This window comes from Budorcas taxicolor, chromosome X (assembly GCF_023091745.1).
Source record: "Budorcas taxicolor isolate Tak-1 chromosome X, Takin1.1, whole genome shotgun sequence".
NCBI classification, from domain to species: domain Eukaryota; kingdom Metazoa; phylum Chordata; class Mammalia; order Artiodactyla; family Bovidae; genus Budorcas; species Budorcas taxicolor.
This window is the reverse complement of record NC_068935.1, coordinates 111,443,525-111,459,635: the sequence shown is the minus strand read 5'-3', so window position 1 is coordinate 111,459,635 and position 16,111 is coordinate 111,443,525. Positions and strand designations below refer to the sequence as shown.

General features: G+C 38.1%; 1 protein-coding gene across 1 annotated transcript in view; it reads right to left on the bottom strand.

Moving 5' to 3' along the window:
• Positions 1-16,111, bottom strand: part of DMD (dystrophin) — a 2,235,978-nt gene that overhangs the window by 1,373,184 nt on the left and 846,683 nt on the right. Inside the window, exon 30 of the mRNA XM_052663429.1 lies at positions 750-911. Within this exon, the coding sequence (XP_052519389.1) occupies positions 750-911 (162 nt within the window). The remainder of the gene's footprint in view (positions 1-749; positions 912-16,111) is intronic.

The following is a 16,111-nucleotide window of genomic DNA, read 5'->3' as shown; positions in this document are numbered from 1 at the left end:
CCTTACTATCAGAAAACTCTAAAGACATTTATACAAATAATACTTATGATATCTTACAAACAAGCAAATGTTATTTAAAAATAGAAATAAAGCATTACTGTCCAAGTTGAAAATTAATATGAATATAGCCTAAATTTACTCAGTATAAATTTGACTTAGATTTATTTCATTACTATTTTAACTCTGATTCTAGAAAAATTAGTTTAATATATTTCATAATTCAGATTGAATAGTGCTGAATATATCATATGTGAAAATGAGTATAGAGAATATTAGTAATAAAATGTAAATTTATATCTCTAATTCCTTATTATTAACTACTTGCAACACATTAAATGTAGAGTATAGGTTATATGAATTCTGATTCCAGGATAATGAAGGTGAATTGATAAGAAAATATTTGGGGCTGCATTTTTAATAGTACCACCAAAAATATTTTCTTCATAATTTACATTCCTATGGTTTCCCTCCAGCTAAAGTATAGACCAAAAATAGTGATTAATAGCAGACTTCAGTGTGATACTGTTCCAGTCTTTTAAGTGTCTATTTCAAGTTCCTCCATTACATACATTTGAAAATAAATCTTAGAGTACTAATCTAGAGCTCTTTCCCCCCTTATCTCCAAACAGTCAAATCCATCGATCAAATAACACTCTGTGCAACTAGATGAATAAATTTTAAGTTAGAAATTCACCACTGTCTTGGTCAGATAATAAAAACCAAAGAAGCTCGTCCCAGGTTCTACTTGCCTGGGCTTCCTGAGGCATCTGAGCGGCATCCACTTTGTCAGCGATATAAGCTGCCAACTGCTTATCAATTGATGAGAGGGACTCCTGAATTAACTGTAAGGATTTTTCAATCTCCTGGGCAGACTGGATACTCTGTTCAAGCAACTTTTGCCTCCTCACAGCCTAAAGAAAGAAAGGAAAAAAAAAAATCAGTCCAATGTTTACTGGTGATAGTTTTTCTGCATTCCAGCTGCAAAGCAAAAGAAGATTCTAGATTCTCCCTCATCACCTTTTTGTAAGAAAGATTTCGCAGCTTCCTGCCACTCATTCAGCTCTACTTAAAAAATTGAAAATAAGAATAAGAAAAAAAGAGCATACAAAACTACATCAGGAATCTCTGCAGGACAAAAATCACAGTATTATGTACATCAAGGAAAGAGGCTTGGAAAAACATTAGTGAAGTCATCTCCGTTGTTGCAATCTGTCGTTCTCAGGCCGAATGCTCCTCCTGATCTCATTATATAGTTCAAGAGATTTGGTTTACTTAGAATAGGGTCATCGTCATCACAATCCAATTCAAGATAGATAATCCACTTCCACCAGTGAGACACATATACAATCTGTTCAGAATCAGCTCCTTTTCAAAAAGGGAATTTTAGAGAAACATTTGGTTATGGATTTATTTTGAATACTATTTCAACCAACTATGCATGGTATTTTTTTCTTCCTCTTCCTTTCACAATTTGGATTATGGAAATTGCTTGTGCAATTGGATTTGTGTTACTGCTGAAGTAGAACAAATAATAAGTAACCCTAATATAGCTGCAATTAATCTTGATTGTTACTATAAGTATGATTAGGATAATTTAACACTTTTTAAGTATAAATAGCATGTGGAACAGATTGCAGAGTCTCCCTTCAAGGATCTGTTCACCTTTAAAAGAGTAGTTATAAAAGAAATGGGACAGGTAACTTACTGAGAATTCCTTAAATTATGCATCATAATCAAGAATTTTTCCTTATTATAAAATATGAAGGCATGATTATCTGATACAAAAGGACCATCCTTCCCAATGACCATGATCAGGGTTTTAAAAATAATCCTGCTTTTTTATATTACATACAGAATAAGAATATAAATGTTGGCTCTTAACTTTGAAAGATACTACAGGTATCAATGTCCTTTAATGAAGCCAACTTGGAATATAGCGTTACTCAAGTAAGAACAAATCTAAAGGCATCTGGACCAAAGGAAAAGGAGCTGAAAGATGTGTGATGCTAAGGGAGCAAGGAAGGTCTTCTAGGTATTTCTACCTACACCATAAATCTTCAGGATTCTGTCTGAGGCTTTTCTTTCTTAACATTCTACCCATGCCCTCAAATACAATTACACCTCATAAGCTCACAATTCTTAACTCCACATCTCCAGTGCAGATTCCCTGCTTGTTCTCTACACTTGCCTATGCATTCTCCTACTTGACATTTCCACCTGGGTGTCCCACAGCCATCAAAACAACAGCACTAAATATGGATCCACTCTGAGACCTCCCCAACTTGCTTTTCTTCTTTCTGTGTATTCTTTTTTCCTGTCTCAGTGTTTTATCATCATGGCCTTTATTAGCCATTATTTGGGATATTTCCTCTTCTATTATATCCTTCACCATTTTGCAATTAATGAGCCCATCAGTCAACCAATCCCTTCTTCTACCTTCTAGTATTTCTTGATTCCATCCTTTTCTCCCTCATTTCAACACCAATACCCTACTTGAGGTTATTAGCATTTCTTGCCTCAAACATGGTTACAGGACTCTTGGCTGGTATCCTGCCATGCCACTACTCATCTGCAAAGCAGATACAGTATCTTATTTGTAAAGCAACGTAACAATTATCTTCTTTAATCATCCAGTGATTCCTTATTTTCCTTAGGATAAAAGTTGTACTTTTTAATACAGCTCAAAAGTTCTTTCATAGTCCCCGTGGTATCTTCTACTACTTGCAGAAGCTATAGAGATATGTTAGTTTTAATTTCCCAGCATACACTCTATTTCTCTTTATACTTGGCTTTAAACATGCTATTCCGTTTTCCTAGAACAATCCCATGACCAAACTTCCTTTTCCTGGGTAAATTATATTCATCCTTTGAGTCTTACCTTGGAAATGTGGACATCTCCCTCTCCAGGTAGCTGACCCTAAAACCCTGTGTTCTCTCTTGCCCTTTTATTTCTGTCTTAACATGTATAACATCACATTGTAATTTCCCATTAACTGCCTCTACTTTAGACTGTAAGCTCTAATGAGTTTAGAGATTATGGCTGTCTTGTCCATTGCCCAATATTCGTTCTGCGAAAAAAGGCCAATAGTTTTATGACCGGATGAATGGTATTTGTGGAGAAAACAGAGAAAAGTTCAAGTAGTCTAAGACCAAAATATTGGATTCACAGAAGAAATTGAAAAACAAAAATAGTTCACCAACACTTGGAGATATATCTTTTGGAGAACACATCTTTGTTACTTTTATTATTATTAAATGTGTCAGAATAGGATAGAGCATTAAATCTATTTCTATGAAAAAATACTTGACCAAAGTCAGTGACCAAGACCTTGTCCTGTATTCTAACTCAAATACAGTTATTTTTTCTTCAGGAAAAAATTCAATTAAAGTTGCCTCACATAATCATTCAGATAACTGTGCTCATGGCTATAATCAGAGCTCTCTGTATTACAGACGAGAATGTCTGCAGCCTTCTGGGAGCAACTCCTGAGAAATGACTCTCTAATGATAAAACTTCTCTATTGTGAGAGGTGGCCGGAGAAACTTTCCAACCAGAGCAAGTTGCAATTGCCTACTCTGGCATTGTGTAAATCCAGTCCTTTATCTGGCTAAGGGCAAAAACAGCTTACTCTCCTGTGCACATCTGTAGAATACTAATATAACTGAATAGGATACAATATAACATAATGTTAAATCACATATCTAGCCTCAAAATTATTTTTAGAAATCTAACTTTTTCTATTCATGAAATTCTGGTTGAAAGAAATGAAATGGCCTACAAGATGATGGCAGAGTTGATCTCAGGTGGTTTGTCTCTTTGCCTGGCCTGGCAGTCAATAACAGAGAGTGATTCACAGAGATCCTTTGATTATCTCAGGGAGTGAAAAGACCTGATGTCAATCCAAGCCTGCAGAATTCTTTGAACTAGTCATGGCATAGGCAGTCTTCTATTTCTAAATATCTTGTTAAGCCAACCCTTATAGGAGGCCAGGCCTGTGAATTTTCAAGGATTCTTGGTGCACTCAACCTGTGCTGTTTCACTGAATAGAGCTGGGAGGACGTCCTAACCCAGAACTATATTTTTGTTTTTGTTCCAGAATACTGCTCAACTGCTGTTTTAAAATGTTATTTCATGTGTTTTGCTAATCCACTCAGCCATAAGCAGAATCGTATAGCTAGGCAAAAACAGCAAATATGAGGGGTGTTAGAAAACCATTAAAAGACTGGCAATCAACAACAAAAACAGAAAGGTAGAAAATGGAATCCTAGTAATGGTTACCAAGAAAAGACATAGTGAAAACATGTTTAATTTGGTTTTCAGAGAAAATTCAAAGAAAACTAAATAAAATCAACATACACAAAAATAAAATATTCTTATTTCCCCCAAAGTGCTATGCAATATAAAATTAAGAGGTTAATGGTTTCTGTTGGCAATGCAAAGTTGTCTCCACTGTGAATTGATCGACTCTCACATTCCTTTTCAAAATAACAGATTAACCCTTGTGGCCCAACATTCACTTCAGTCAAAGTGCAGCATGCCTAAGAAACTGTGGAAGAATGCATTTTTCATTCTGAAGAATATATTTTTCATGAGACATAAAAACTGAGAATTTGCACCAAAGCATATATATTTAAAATATGAATGTGCTGTGCTCAGTTGTGTCCAACTCTTTGCAGTCCCATGGACTGTAGCCTGCCAGGCTCCTCTTTTTAGTGGGCTAGGATGCTGAAAGATAGGCTTCTCAGAAGTTTGGAGTAGGGATCTCCAAAAGAATTATAGATTCTGGCCTGTTCTGGTTCAATTTGCAAAGAAAACGTCAGACTCTTAGTTCAGACAAATTAATATAAATATTTCTAGTAAATAAAGAAAGAAGAATAGATGTCAGATGGCTGATTCTACAAAAAAAATATATAGCATGGTTTATGATCATCGTGCAGTAAATGATAAACTTATTCATTTTACTTATTTTTTTACTCTTATACTTATCAATGAGAGCTGGATGTGCCAAACATTTGATTTTCAGCATTTTTTTTCCCTAAGTAGTGAAATATTTTAGCCAATGTTAAAGCTAAACCTCATTTCTCTGAATGATGTTTGTAGCAGAGGAACTAAAACCAAAACAAAAATCTATGTCCCAAATTCTGATGCAAATAAAGGAAAGCAGTCCTTGAAGTTTCTGCTTGAGGGAGAGCATTAATTGCCACCTTGAATGCTGCTACCTTGGCCAGTGTAAAACAATAGGGATTAACTAAAGAGATGTGCTCAAACCAAATCCTAAACTCCCAGCTCTTCGGGAATTAATGTAGAGACCCAAGAGGGTACTAATCTACATTATTTAGCAGCTGCACCACACTGCACAGACTGTCCTGATCAAGTTCTATCTTCTGGAGTTTCAACTTCAATAGGCCTGGTAATTAATGCAACTGCTTCCTTTTCGTTTTTCTTTGTCATCTATGAAGAGGCTGTAATGTGTTCAAATGCCAAGTAGTCATAGTCTGTTATATTTGGAGCAACAGGGATGGACCTAGAGATGACCAAAGTAAGTCAGAAAGACAAATATTAAGATATCACTTATATGTGGAATCTAAAATAGGACACAAATGAATCTGTTTATGAAACAGAAACAGACTCACAGATATAAAAAAACTTATGGTTATGAAAAGGGAAAGAGAGTGGGGGAGGGACAAATTAGGAGTTTGGGATTAGCAGACACGAACTACTATATATAAAATATATAAACAACATGGTCCTACTGGAACTATATTCAATATCCTTTAATAAACCAGAATGTAAAAGAATATGTACGTGTGTGTGTGTCACTTTGCTGTCCACTAGAAACTAACACAACATTGTAAATCAACTATACTTCAATTAAAAAAAATATTCAATTCGACTGAATTACATTGTTGGGTTTGAGAGCAATTTTGATTAGCTGTTTCCTCATGTCCTAACTCTGACTTAACTTACGAGTTCTTCTGAAGCTGCACTGTTACATCAGGAACACAGTGGACTCTGTTATTTTAGATTTTTGGCTATCGCCTTCAACTGAAAACTGTAAGTGCTAAGTTTACTCATCTAAGAGATGGGAATAAGATTTACCTCAAAAGCGTTCACAAAAGAGGTCAAAAATCGACCTTTCCTTCATTACTCCACCAATCTCACGGATTCTAAAGTTGTCTGAAAATTTAGGAAAGAATCAGAGTCACATTGAATCTATGGCCCAGGAGGAGAGTGTGATGGCTCCTGTTTACTCCTCAGGGAGACAAAAACACTGGTACTTCACCCCTCTGCCCCAAACAAATGAGGGTAACTCCAAGTCCACCATTTATAGAGCCTAGGAGCACAAAGTGGATGGGATGGCTTCTGACTACCAACTTGTACTGTGCTTAAGTAGCTGAACACTTTTTGTTTGCTTCCTGTGACTACTGAAGTGTTAAAACTGATCTGAAATGGTGATGTAGTAAGGAGAGGAGGCATCTTGTACTTCCCAACGTTTGGTGTAGCAAAAGCATTTTTGTAGGTCAAGTGGAAACTGAAGGAGGCAGCTATGGTTTAGCTAATAGGAGTGCTGTGTATGGAGCATGAGTACTCTAGGATGAGATGCCCGAAAACATGTTTACACAGCATACTTTTTCTTGTTGAAGAAATGAGAAGACAGAAGAGCTTCTGTAAGACCTCTTAAGAGGCCCCACTTGTATCCCAAAGAAAACAAGTGTTTGTGTCTTTATTACATACAATACATGAGCACCATAAGATGCTACTTAAGAGGAGATATATACCCACTTTCTTTCTTTCCTACTTCTCAGGCCAATGGAGAATAATGTCACCCAGGTGGGGTAAGGGAAGCTGGTGAAACTGATCATTCTTCCCTGCCAGGGCACATCACTTCAGCACGGTTTAAGCTGGTACTGCAAACAGGACATTAAACTAAATATGAGACTGAAATTTTAAGCTGAACTAAACTTAATTTAATCTTATTTTTTCATATCCTAGAGACCAAATAGCAATTGAATCTATTCAGGATGCCACTAAGAAAAATGAATCAACCATCTGCTTGAAGCAAAACCATTTCATGTTTGTGTTCTATCTGGTTCAAACTATGCAGCAAACTACTGACACCGTCCATAAATTCAGCACTTGATAAACCGAGTTAGAGGCAGAGGGAAAAGATGACTATGAGGAACAGTGAGAATGTGGCTTAGGGCAGGACAGGAAACGGTTTACAGACGACATGGAGACATCAATAATGAAGGGCCTACGAACTATATTTGAAAAACTGAGAAGTATAGTGGTATAGCATAATTAGAAGACTTATAAATACATATAAAGCTTTGTCTTATACAACAGTTAGCAAATGACACGTGTTCTGAATTCATCTACTGATGTTCCATTTGTGGACCATTGCTACTACCAAATGCAACACTTGGCAGGAGAACATCCTTAAAGAAGTTCAAAGGTGAGGAATACCCTGGACCTTACTGTACACTTGGACTTCTTTGGGATTGAGGATAGCTGAGCATTTTATTACTTGTCATTCAAAAGGTCCATCTAGTCAAAGCTATGGTTTTTCCAGTAGTCATGTATGGATGTGAGAGTCGGACTATAAAGAAAGCTGAGCACCGAAGAATTGGTGCTTTTGAACTGTGGTTTTGGAGAAGACTCTTTAGAGTCCCTTGGACTGCAAGGAGATCCAACCAGTCCATCCTAAAGGAAATCAGTCCTGAATATTCATTGGAAGGACTGATGTTGAAGCAGAAACTCCAATACTTTGGCCACCTGATGCGAAGAACTGACTCACTTGAAAAGACCCTCATGCTGGGAAAGATTGAAGACAAGAGAAGGGGATGACAAAGGATGAGATGGTTGGATGGCATCACCAACTCAACGGACACGAGTCTGAGTAAACTCCGGGAGTTGGCGATGGACAGGGAGGCATGGTGTGTTGCCGTCCATGGGGTCACAAAGAGTAGGACACGATTGAGCAACTGAACTGATGGCAGAAGAAAAATGACTGATCCCCAACAAGTTGAATATAACTTTTCTAGATGGTTATGTCTGCTTTTAGCAGGCTGAGGTATATTTTTCAAGAAGAATCAAGTTCGTATTTTGCAAAAGGAATTAAATGGAGATAAAGAGAAAAGCAGAGGGAGAAGATAATTTACAGCAGGGAGAGAATTTACAATTGCTTAAATCCCAGTAACCATCAAAGGCTTCACTTTGTTGCTTTTCCTTGTCTTCAAATTAGTCTGTCCTACTTTTCCCTAAGGAAACAAGGGCCTACACAGTGTTCCTTGGACAAGAGAGCTCAAATAAATAAAAACTGTTGCTTTAACCCACTGTAACTCATAAAGGGTTCTGACATAACTGCTTCTTGTGACATATTTGTTAATGTGTTTGATAGGCATATAGGTTATAGTAACACAGATGTGCTCATGTGTTTGTATACAGTGCCTTTAAATATAAAAGAATATTACATTATTTACAAGGGCCTTCTTGATTTATTTTTGCTAATTTCACTTGGTTTAAACTCACTGGGCAGAAAAACTCTTAAACCCAAGTGCATGGAGCTAGCTCCTTGTAATTTCCTTTACAGAAAAAGATTATAAATGTTAAAACCACTGGTGTGATGGTTAACTGGAAGTTTGTCTGTTTTAGGTCTTTGCAGGTCACTTAAGTTCTTCTGTGACCTCTGAGGGAAGTATACTTGAAAGTAATGTTTGGGAATCACTTTATCAATGGAACTTGACATCAGATAGCCATGACTTTCGAGTAAAGCATTGATAGAATGGTCAATGAGCTGAACAGTAATATATCTAAAGACATCTCTGGATTTTTGCTGCATCCATTCATCTTCATAGGTAGACAAATGAAATTGGTCTTCTGCCCTGACAGGAACAAGCTAATGTATTCTTTCAGCTTCAAAAAGAAAGTGATGGAAGTATAATACAGTAAATCTCACAGGCATCTACAGAGTTCTTCTAATCCCAGTCTTTTCAAGATAACTTCAGAAGCTCCCTGGTCAGTAAAGTTTCTCTGGACCAATGACAAGGTACTCTTGGATTGTACATATGCTTATAATATCACTCTCAACTTTAGGCAATTAATAAATATAATTGATATTGCAAAAAAACACACTAAATATCATAGAAAATTTCTCCTGATATGGAATGGACAGAATCAGAGTCTACAGATTAGTTGGGTGAGGATTAAGACCACAAGTTTAAGTAACACAGAGAGTGTATAAGAATAAAAATCCCAAACTTGTGGTAAAATCAAGTTATAGAACAAAACAATGAGTGGAGATCAGAAACAAAAGCAGGAATGGAGCCACTGCCAAACTTAGTTGATTTCTGGCAACTGCTTCTGCTGCTGTTCCAGAAAGCTACAAATGCAGTGACTCTCCTGTAATGCACATATAAGGTGCAGGGAGGCAAGGCGTCCCAAGTAGAAAACCTGTAGGTTATGCTTGCAAGCTGAACTGGAGAGGTAATTACCCCAGTGGAGAAAGCCTCTAGGGAGCCAGAGTCTATTGAGACCAATTTCATATAGACTGGGAATTGTGTCAACTTTTTATTGTCCTGCAAATGAACTGGCTGTGATGGCCCTTGGACACAGTCACGTGACAGCAGCCTCAGCGTGGAAGATATCTTGAAGATAGTCAAAATCTCCACTCAGGAATTCAGACTCTCAGGCTAAAGCCTACACACAGTGTTTCTGGTCTCTGGGACTTCAACTGATGTGTGGGAAATTGGTCCGTCACAGTCTTGTCTACAGAGTGACTAAGGACGGCTATAAGGTTTGGCTATGAATAAAACAGTTTTCAGCCTTCAGGCAGGTAGTCTCAAATAGAGCCTCAATAACCACAAGTGGTGCTTTTCTGATATACCTTAGTGATCTCTGATGGATCTCTTTTACTGTGATGCAGGGCCATCATTGGAGAAGAAATGGCAATCCATGACAGTGTTCTTGTCTGGAGAATTCCATGGACAGAGGAACCTGGTGGGCTACAGTCCATGGGGTTGCAAAGAGTTGGATGTGACTGAGCAACTAACACACACACACACACAGGGCCATCATAGCCAGGAGCCAGTGTTCAGCTTCCCTTGAGACAAAATGCTCTCAACCCTGTTGACCTCTAAGATCAATCACCAGTGGGGTTAAAATTCTACTCCAACTGGTGCCAACCAGATGTGGCATCTACAAAACTTAAAAAATATCTCTGTCTCATAGGATGTCTGTGATGACTGATCCTTTTTCATCCTCTCCATATACATGAAGATGAACAATATTTATCATGAACAATTTGATCACAGATAATTCAGATGATCACCATGGTTCTAGAGAATTTGAGGGGGGAGACAGAGTGTGTTTATGGCTTCCTGCCACCCTACTTATCCACACAATACTGAAAAACACCTCATGTATAGCTCAGTAAACAGTTGTACTATTGTGCTGGAAGGTTACTCTGAGGCTTTCAGATCTTTTGTTCTTCAAGTAGATAAGATAGAAAAGGCTGCACATTTGTAGCAAGGGACTCCTGCCGGGGTCTCTGGCTCTGATACGATTCATTTGGCTGGGTCGTGCACCTTAAACAGCAGGAACAAGATGTAGAAAACAGCTGCTTTTGCTTTTACCTGCCAAATACGCTGGAAACTTATTGAGCAGTAGGCTGGGAGTAGAGAAAGAAGACTCGGGTGTGCTAATGGGCCCTATGTCTCAGAATCATTCCCAGTGTGGACCATTAACTTTATCCTATTCATCCACTACTCATTAGAGCTGAGTGATCTCTTTATTCCAGAGATGATACTCATTTTCATTTCCTGAACAATTAAAGCAAGCAAGGATCAAAGTGGTTCTCCTTCAAGGCCACAGTTCTCTGCTGGAGTAGAATGTGCTCGGGCACGGGGAAGAGATAAATACTGGCAAAGTGGTCTATTACACTCAATTCCCTGTTAGAGACCAGGGTCATCTGTCACTGAGTGCTCTTATGGGATATTAAGCCAGATGAAAAAGACCCACAGAGATGTTATGGGGAGGGAGGTGGGAGGGGGGTTCATGTTTGGGAACACATGTAAGAATTAAAGATTTTAAAATTAAAAAAATAAAAAACTTAATACTAAAAAAAAAAAAAAAAAGACACAAACTGTTTCCCAGCTTCCTCCTCTATCCCCTCCCCTCAGTGGCATTTTCTCATCATCTGTAGTTGAAATCTACTGTGCTGAAGCTGTGTGGGGTGAGAGAGGAGAGACCGGCTCTCAGGTGGTAGGATCTCACTTGGAGGGCTGTTGTATTTTTCCTAAGTCAGATATAGCTGAAAATTTAGTTACAGAACGTAGCTACCACAGCCATGGAGAAGGGCCTTGTGCTGTTGTACTCAGTCGTGTTTGACTCTGTGTGACCTCATGGACTGTAACCCACCAGGCTCCTCTGTCCATGGCAAGAATACTGGAGTGGGTTGCCATTTCCTTCTCCAGGGGATCTTCCTGACCCAGGGATTGAACCCTCTAAGCTGTGTCTCCTGTGGCTCCTGCACTGGAAGGTGGATTCTTTTCCAATGGGCCACCTGGTAAACCCCTTCAGAAGGGCTTACTGTCTTTCAAGCTGGTCCCACAGGGAATGTCTGTTCTATCTAGAATGTGGTTTAGGAGGGGAAGAGAGACAGCACATTGGGGAGTATAGCAATACACTTTCTATACTGTCAGAAGTCTGGCATGGTTTCCTAGAAAGAGCACATTCTACTCCAGCAGAGAACTGTGGCCTTGAAGGAGAACCACTTTGATCCCTGCTTGCTTTAATTGTTCAGGAAATGAAAATGAGTATCATTTCTGGAATAGAGAGATCACTCAGCTCTAATGAGTAGTGGATGGATAGGATAAAGTTAATGGTCCACACTGGGAATGATTCTGAGACATAGGGCCCATTAGCAAAGCGGACTGCCTTGAAACAATTCATGCTCAGCTAAAGGTCAGGACCAGAGTTGCAAATCTGAATAATCATCAGAACCTAGAGGAACTTTTCAACATACAGTTCTCAGGCTCAATCAGATTCTACTAAATCAGAAATTCAAAGGGAGTCTGAGGGAATATGTATAGACTAAAGTTCTTATAACCCTTCCATCTGTGTGATTTTGATGACTAGCCAGATTTAAAAACAATTATCACGAGTGAAATTTGAAAGAAGAGATGCCTTAAGTAAGAATTAAATAATAATAGAGAAATGCAATTAATTGGGCTCACAACAAAGAAAAGGAATGGACAGAGTACTATTAAATTAGCCAGATCTCAACGCAGATCAAAAAACAACATGAAAGTGTTAAGGCAAAAGCGATAAAGCACTTGAATTTTATGCGATACTTTCAATGGAAACTTCATAATGAATATGTATATTCTATGACTTAAAAAACATATTCATGAATTTGTCAAATATTTTGATTCATCATTCCATATATAGACTTCTCTAAGATACTACATTACAATGCAAAGAGGTCTTTACTGTTCCCTCTCCCATTTCTTTCTTTTAAAAAATTAAAGCAATTTTTTACTAGCACCGGATAATTTTAGTGCAGCTTTGCTTGAATATTAAAGAACTGTTTTGATCATTCAATTTTAAGAATCTATGGAGTGGCTTTACAAGAAAATCAGTTTAAAAATAATCTACAGTGGAAAAGTAAGATGGACAAGAGAGATGAATATTTACCTTGAGAAGCATATTTTGTGTTATAGGAATTAAATATTAGTTGTAAGGTATGATGGACAGAAGTAAAAGTTATACACAAGTCACTTTAAAACAATAAAAAAAAATCCCAGAATTTCAATTAAAATGTACACAGATAACAAAACTAAAAGTAAAACTTCTATCCAAAAATTCATTTCTAAAATGCTACTTTATCAAACTATACTACTTATTTAATCTTTACAAGTGATTAGGTTTCAGGTCTTAATGTCATATGTTTTTCATTTATATATTAACTTTGTCTTTTGCTATTCTAACTTTAGAGGAAGGAGTTCAACGACTAAATTATAAGAAATGTAAAGACAAGAAACTCCTAAATAAATATTTGTATTCACCCTCAGTTATAAAGATTTTAATGCTCTCCCCAAGCAAAAATAATTTGTGTAGTGTGAATATATAATATATATCAATTTGATACTAAAATGAATGTAAATATAAATCTGTTTAAATATATAAACATAATACAACTATACGTGTGTGTGTGTGCATTGGTGTACCCTTTGTGTCTAGACCAAAAATGTTAACATGCTCTATTTGGTATACACACAGAGAAGGAAAATGTAATGATTATCTTATAAAAACATTTCAGAAATGTCAATGCAGATGACCCAGGAAACACTATTTACTGGTGGCTCAGATGGTAAAGAATCTGCCTGCAATGCAGGAGATCTGGGCTTGATCCCTGGGTCAGGAAGATCACCTGGAGAAGGAAATGGCAACCACTCCAGCATTCTTGCCTGGAGAATGCCAAGGACAGAGGAGCCTGGCAGGCTACAGTCCATGGGGTCACAAAGAGTCTGATACGACTGAGCAACTAAAACACACAGAGGGTAAATTATAAAGACAATGATGGGATTACTACTTATAAAATAAAAAAATAAATATCCATGATGCTTGATGATTAAAATAAGAATGAAACACAGTTATCATCAAACTTTATATAATATTTCAGTTTTTATATCTAAAAATAGAGGGTAATTAAACTCAAAATGGACATCACCAGATGGTCAACACCGAAATCAGACTGATTATATTCTTTGCAGCCAAAGATGGAGAAGCTCTATACAGTCAGCAAAAACAAGACCGGGAGCTGACTGTGGCTCAGATCATGAACTCCTTATAGCAAAATTCAGACTTAAATTGAAGAAAGTAGGGAAAACCACTAGATCATTCAGGTACGACCTAAATCAAATCCCTTATGATTATACAGTGGAAGTGAGAAATAGAATTAAGGGACTAGATATGACAGACAGAGTGCCTGATGAATTATGGACAGAGGTTCTTGCCATTGTACAGGAGATAGGGATCAAGACCATCCCCATGGAAAAGAAATGTAAAAAAGCAAAATGGCTGTCTGAGGAGGCCTTACAAATCACTGTGAAAAGGAGAGAAGCAGAAAGCAAAGGAGAAAAGGAAAGATATAAGCATCTGAATGCAGAGTTCCAAAGAATAGCAAGGAGAGATAAGAAAGCCTTCCTCAGTGATCAGTGCAAAGAAAGAGAGGAAAACAGAATGGAAAAAACTAGAGATCTCTTCAAGAAAATTAGAGATACCAAGGGAACATTTCATGCAAAGATGGGCTCGATAAAGGACAGAAATGGTCTGGACCTAACAGAAGCAGAAGATATTAAGAAGACATGGCAAGAATACACAGAAGAACTGCACAAAAAAGATCTTCATGACCCAGATGATCACGATGGTGTGATCACTCACCTAGAGCCAGACATCCTGGAATGTGAAGTCAAATGGGCCTTAGAAAGCATCACTACGAACAAAGCTAGTGGAGGAGATGGAATTCCAGTGGAGCTGTTTCAAATCCTGAAAGATGATGCTGTGAAATTGGTTCACTCAATATGCCAGCAAATTTGGAAAACTCAGCAGTGGCCACAGGACTGGAAAAGGTCAGTTTTCATTCCAATCCCAAAGAAAGGCAATGCCAAAGAATGCTCAAACTACCGCACAATTGCATTCATCTCACACGCTAGCAAAGTAATGTTCAAAATTCTCCAAGCCAGGCTTCAGCAATACGTGAACCATGAACTTCCAGATGTTCAAGCTGGTTTTGGAAAAGGCAGAGGAACCAGAGATCAAATTGCCAACATCCACTGGATCATCGAAAAAGCAAGAGAGTTCCAGAAAAACATCTATTTCTGCTTTACTGACTATGCCAAAGCCTTTGACTGTGTGGATCACAATAAACTGTGGAAAATTCTGACAGAGATGGGAATACCAGACCACCTGACCTGCCTCTTGAGAAACCTATATGCAGGTCAGGAAGCAACAGTTAGAGCTGGACATGGAGCGACAGACTGGTTCCAAAAGGAAAAGGAGTACGTCAAGGCTGTATACTGTCACCCTGCTTATTTAACTTCTATGCAGAGTACATCATGAGAAATGCTGGGCTAGAAGAAGCACAAGCTGGAATCAAGATTGTTGGGAGAAATGTCAATAACCTCAGATATGCAGATGACACCACCCTTATGGCAGAAAGTGAAGAGGAACTAAAAAGCCTCTTGATGAAAGTGAAAGAGGAGAGTGAAAAAGTTGGCTAAAAACTCAACATTCAGAAAACGAAGGTCATGGCATCTGGTGCCATCACTTCATGGGAAATAGATGGGGAAATAGTGGAAACAGTGTCAGACTTTGTTTTGGGGGCTCCAAAATCACTGCAGATGGTGACTGCAGCCATGAAATTAAAAGATGCTTACTCCTTGGAAGGAAAGTTATGACCAACGTAGATAGCATATTAAAAAGCAGAGATATTAATTTGCCAACAAAGGTCCATCTAGTCAAGGCTATGGTTTTTCCAGTGGTCATGTTTGGATGTGAGAGTTGGACTGTGAAGAAAGCTGAGCGCCAAAGAACTGATATTTTTGAACTGTGGTGTTGGAGAAGACTCTTGAGAGTCCCTTGGACTGCAAGGAGATCCAACCAGTCCATTCTGAAGGAGATCAGCCCTGGAATTTCTTTGGAGGGAATGAAGCTGAAACTGAAACTCCAATACTTTGGCCACCTCATGCAAAGAGTTGACTCATTGGAAAGACCCTGATGCTGGGAGGGGTTGGAGGCATTAGGAGAAGGTGATAACAGAGGATGAGATGGCTGGATGGCATCACCAACTCAATGGACATGAGTTTGGGTGAACTCCGGGAGTTGGTGATGGACAGGGAGGCTTGGCGTGCTGCGATTCACGGGGCCGCAAGGAGTCGGACACGACTGAGTGACTGAACTGAACTGAACTGAAACTCAGAATACAAGATGAAATTTAAAATATTAAACTTAAGGATCAAACTAACTCACACAACTGATGGCAGGAAAACAATGATCATCTTTCTCAGGTTAAAAATATATATATATGCAGCAAGGGAGGATTGAGAC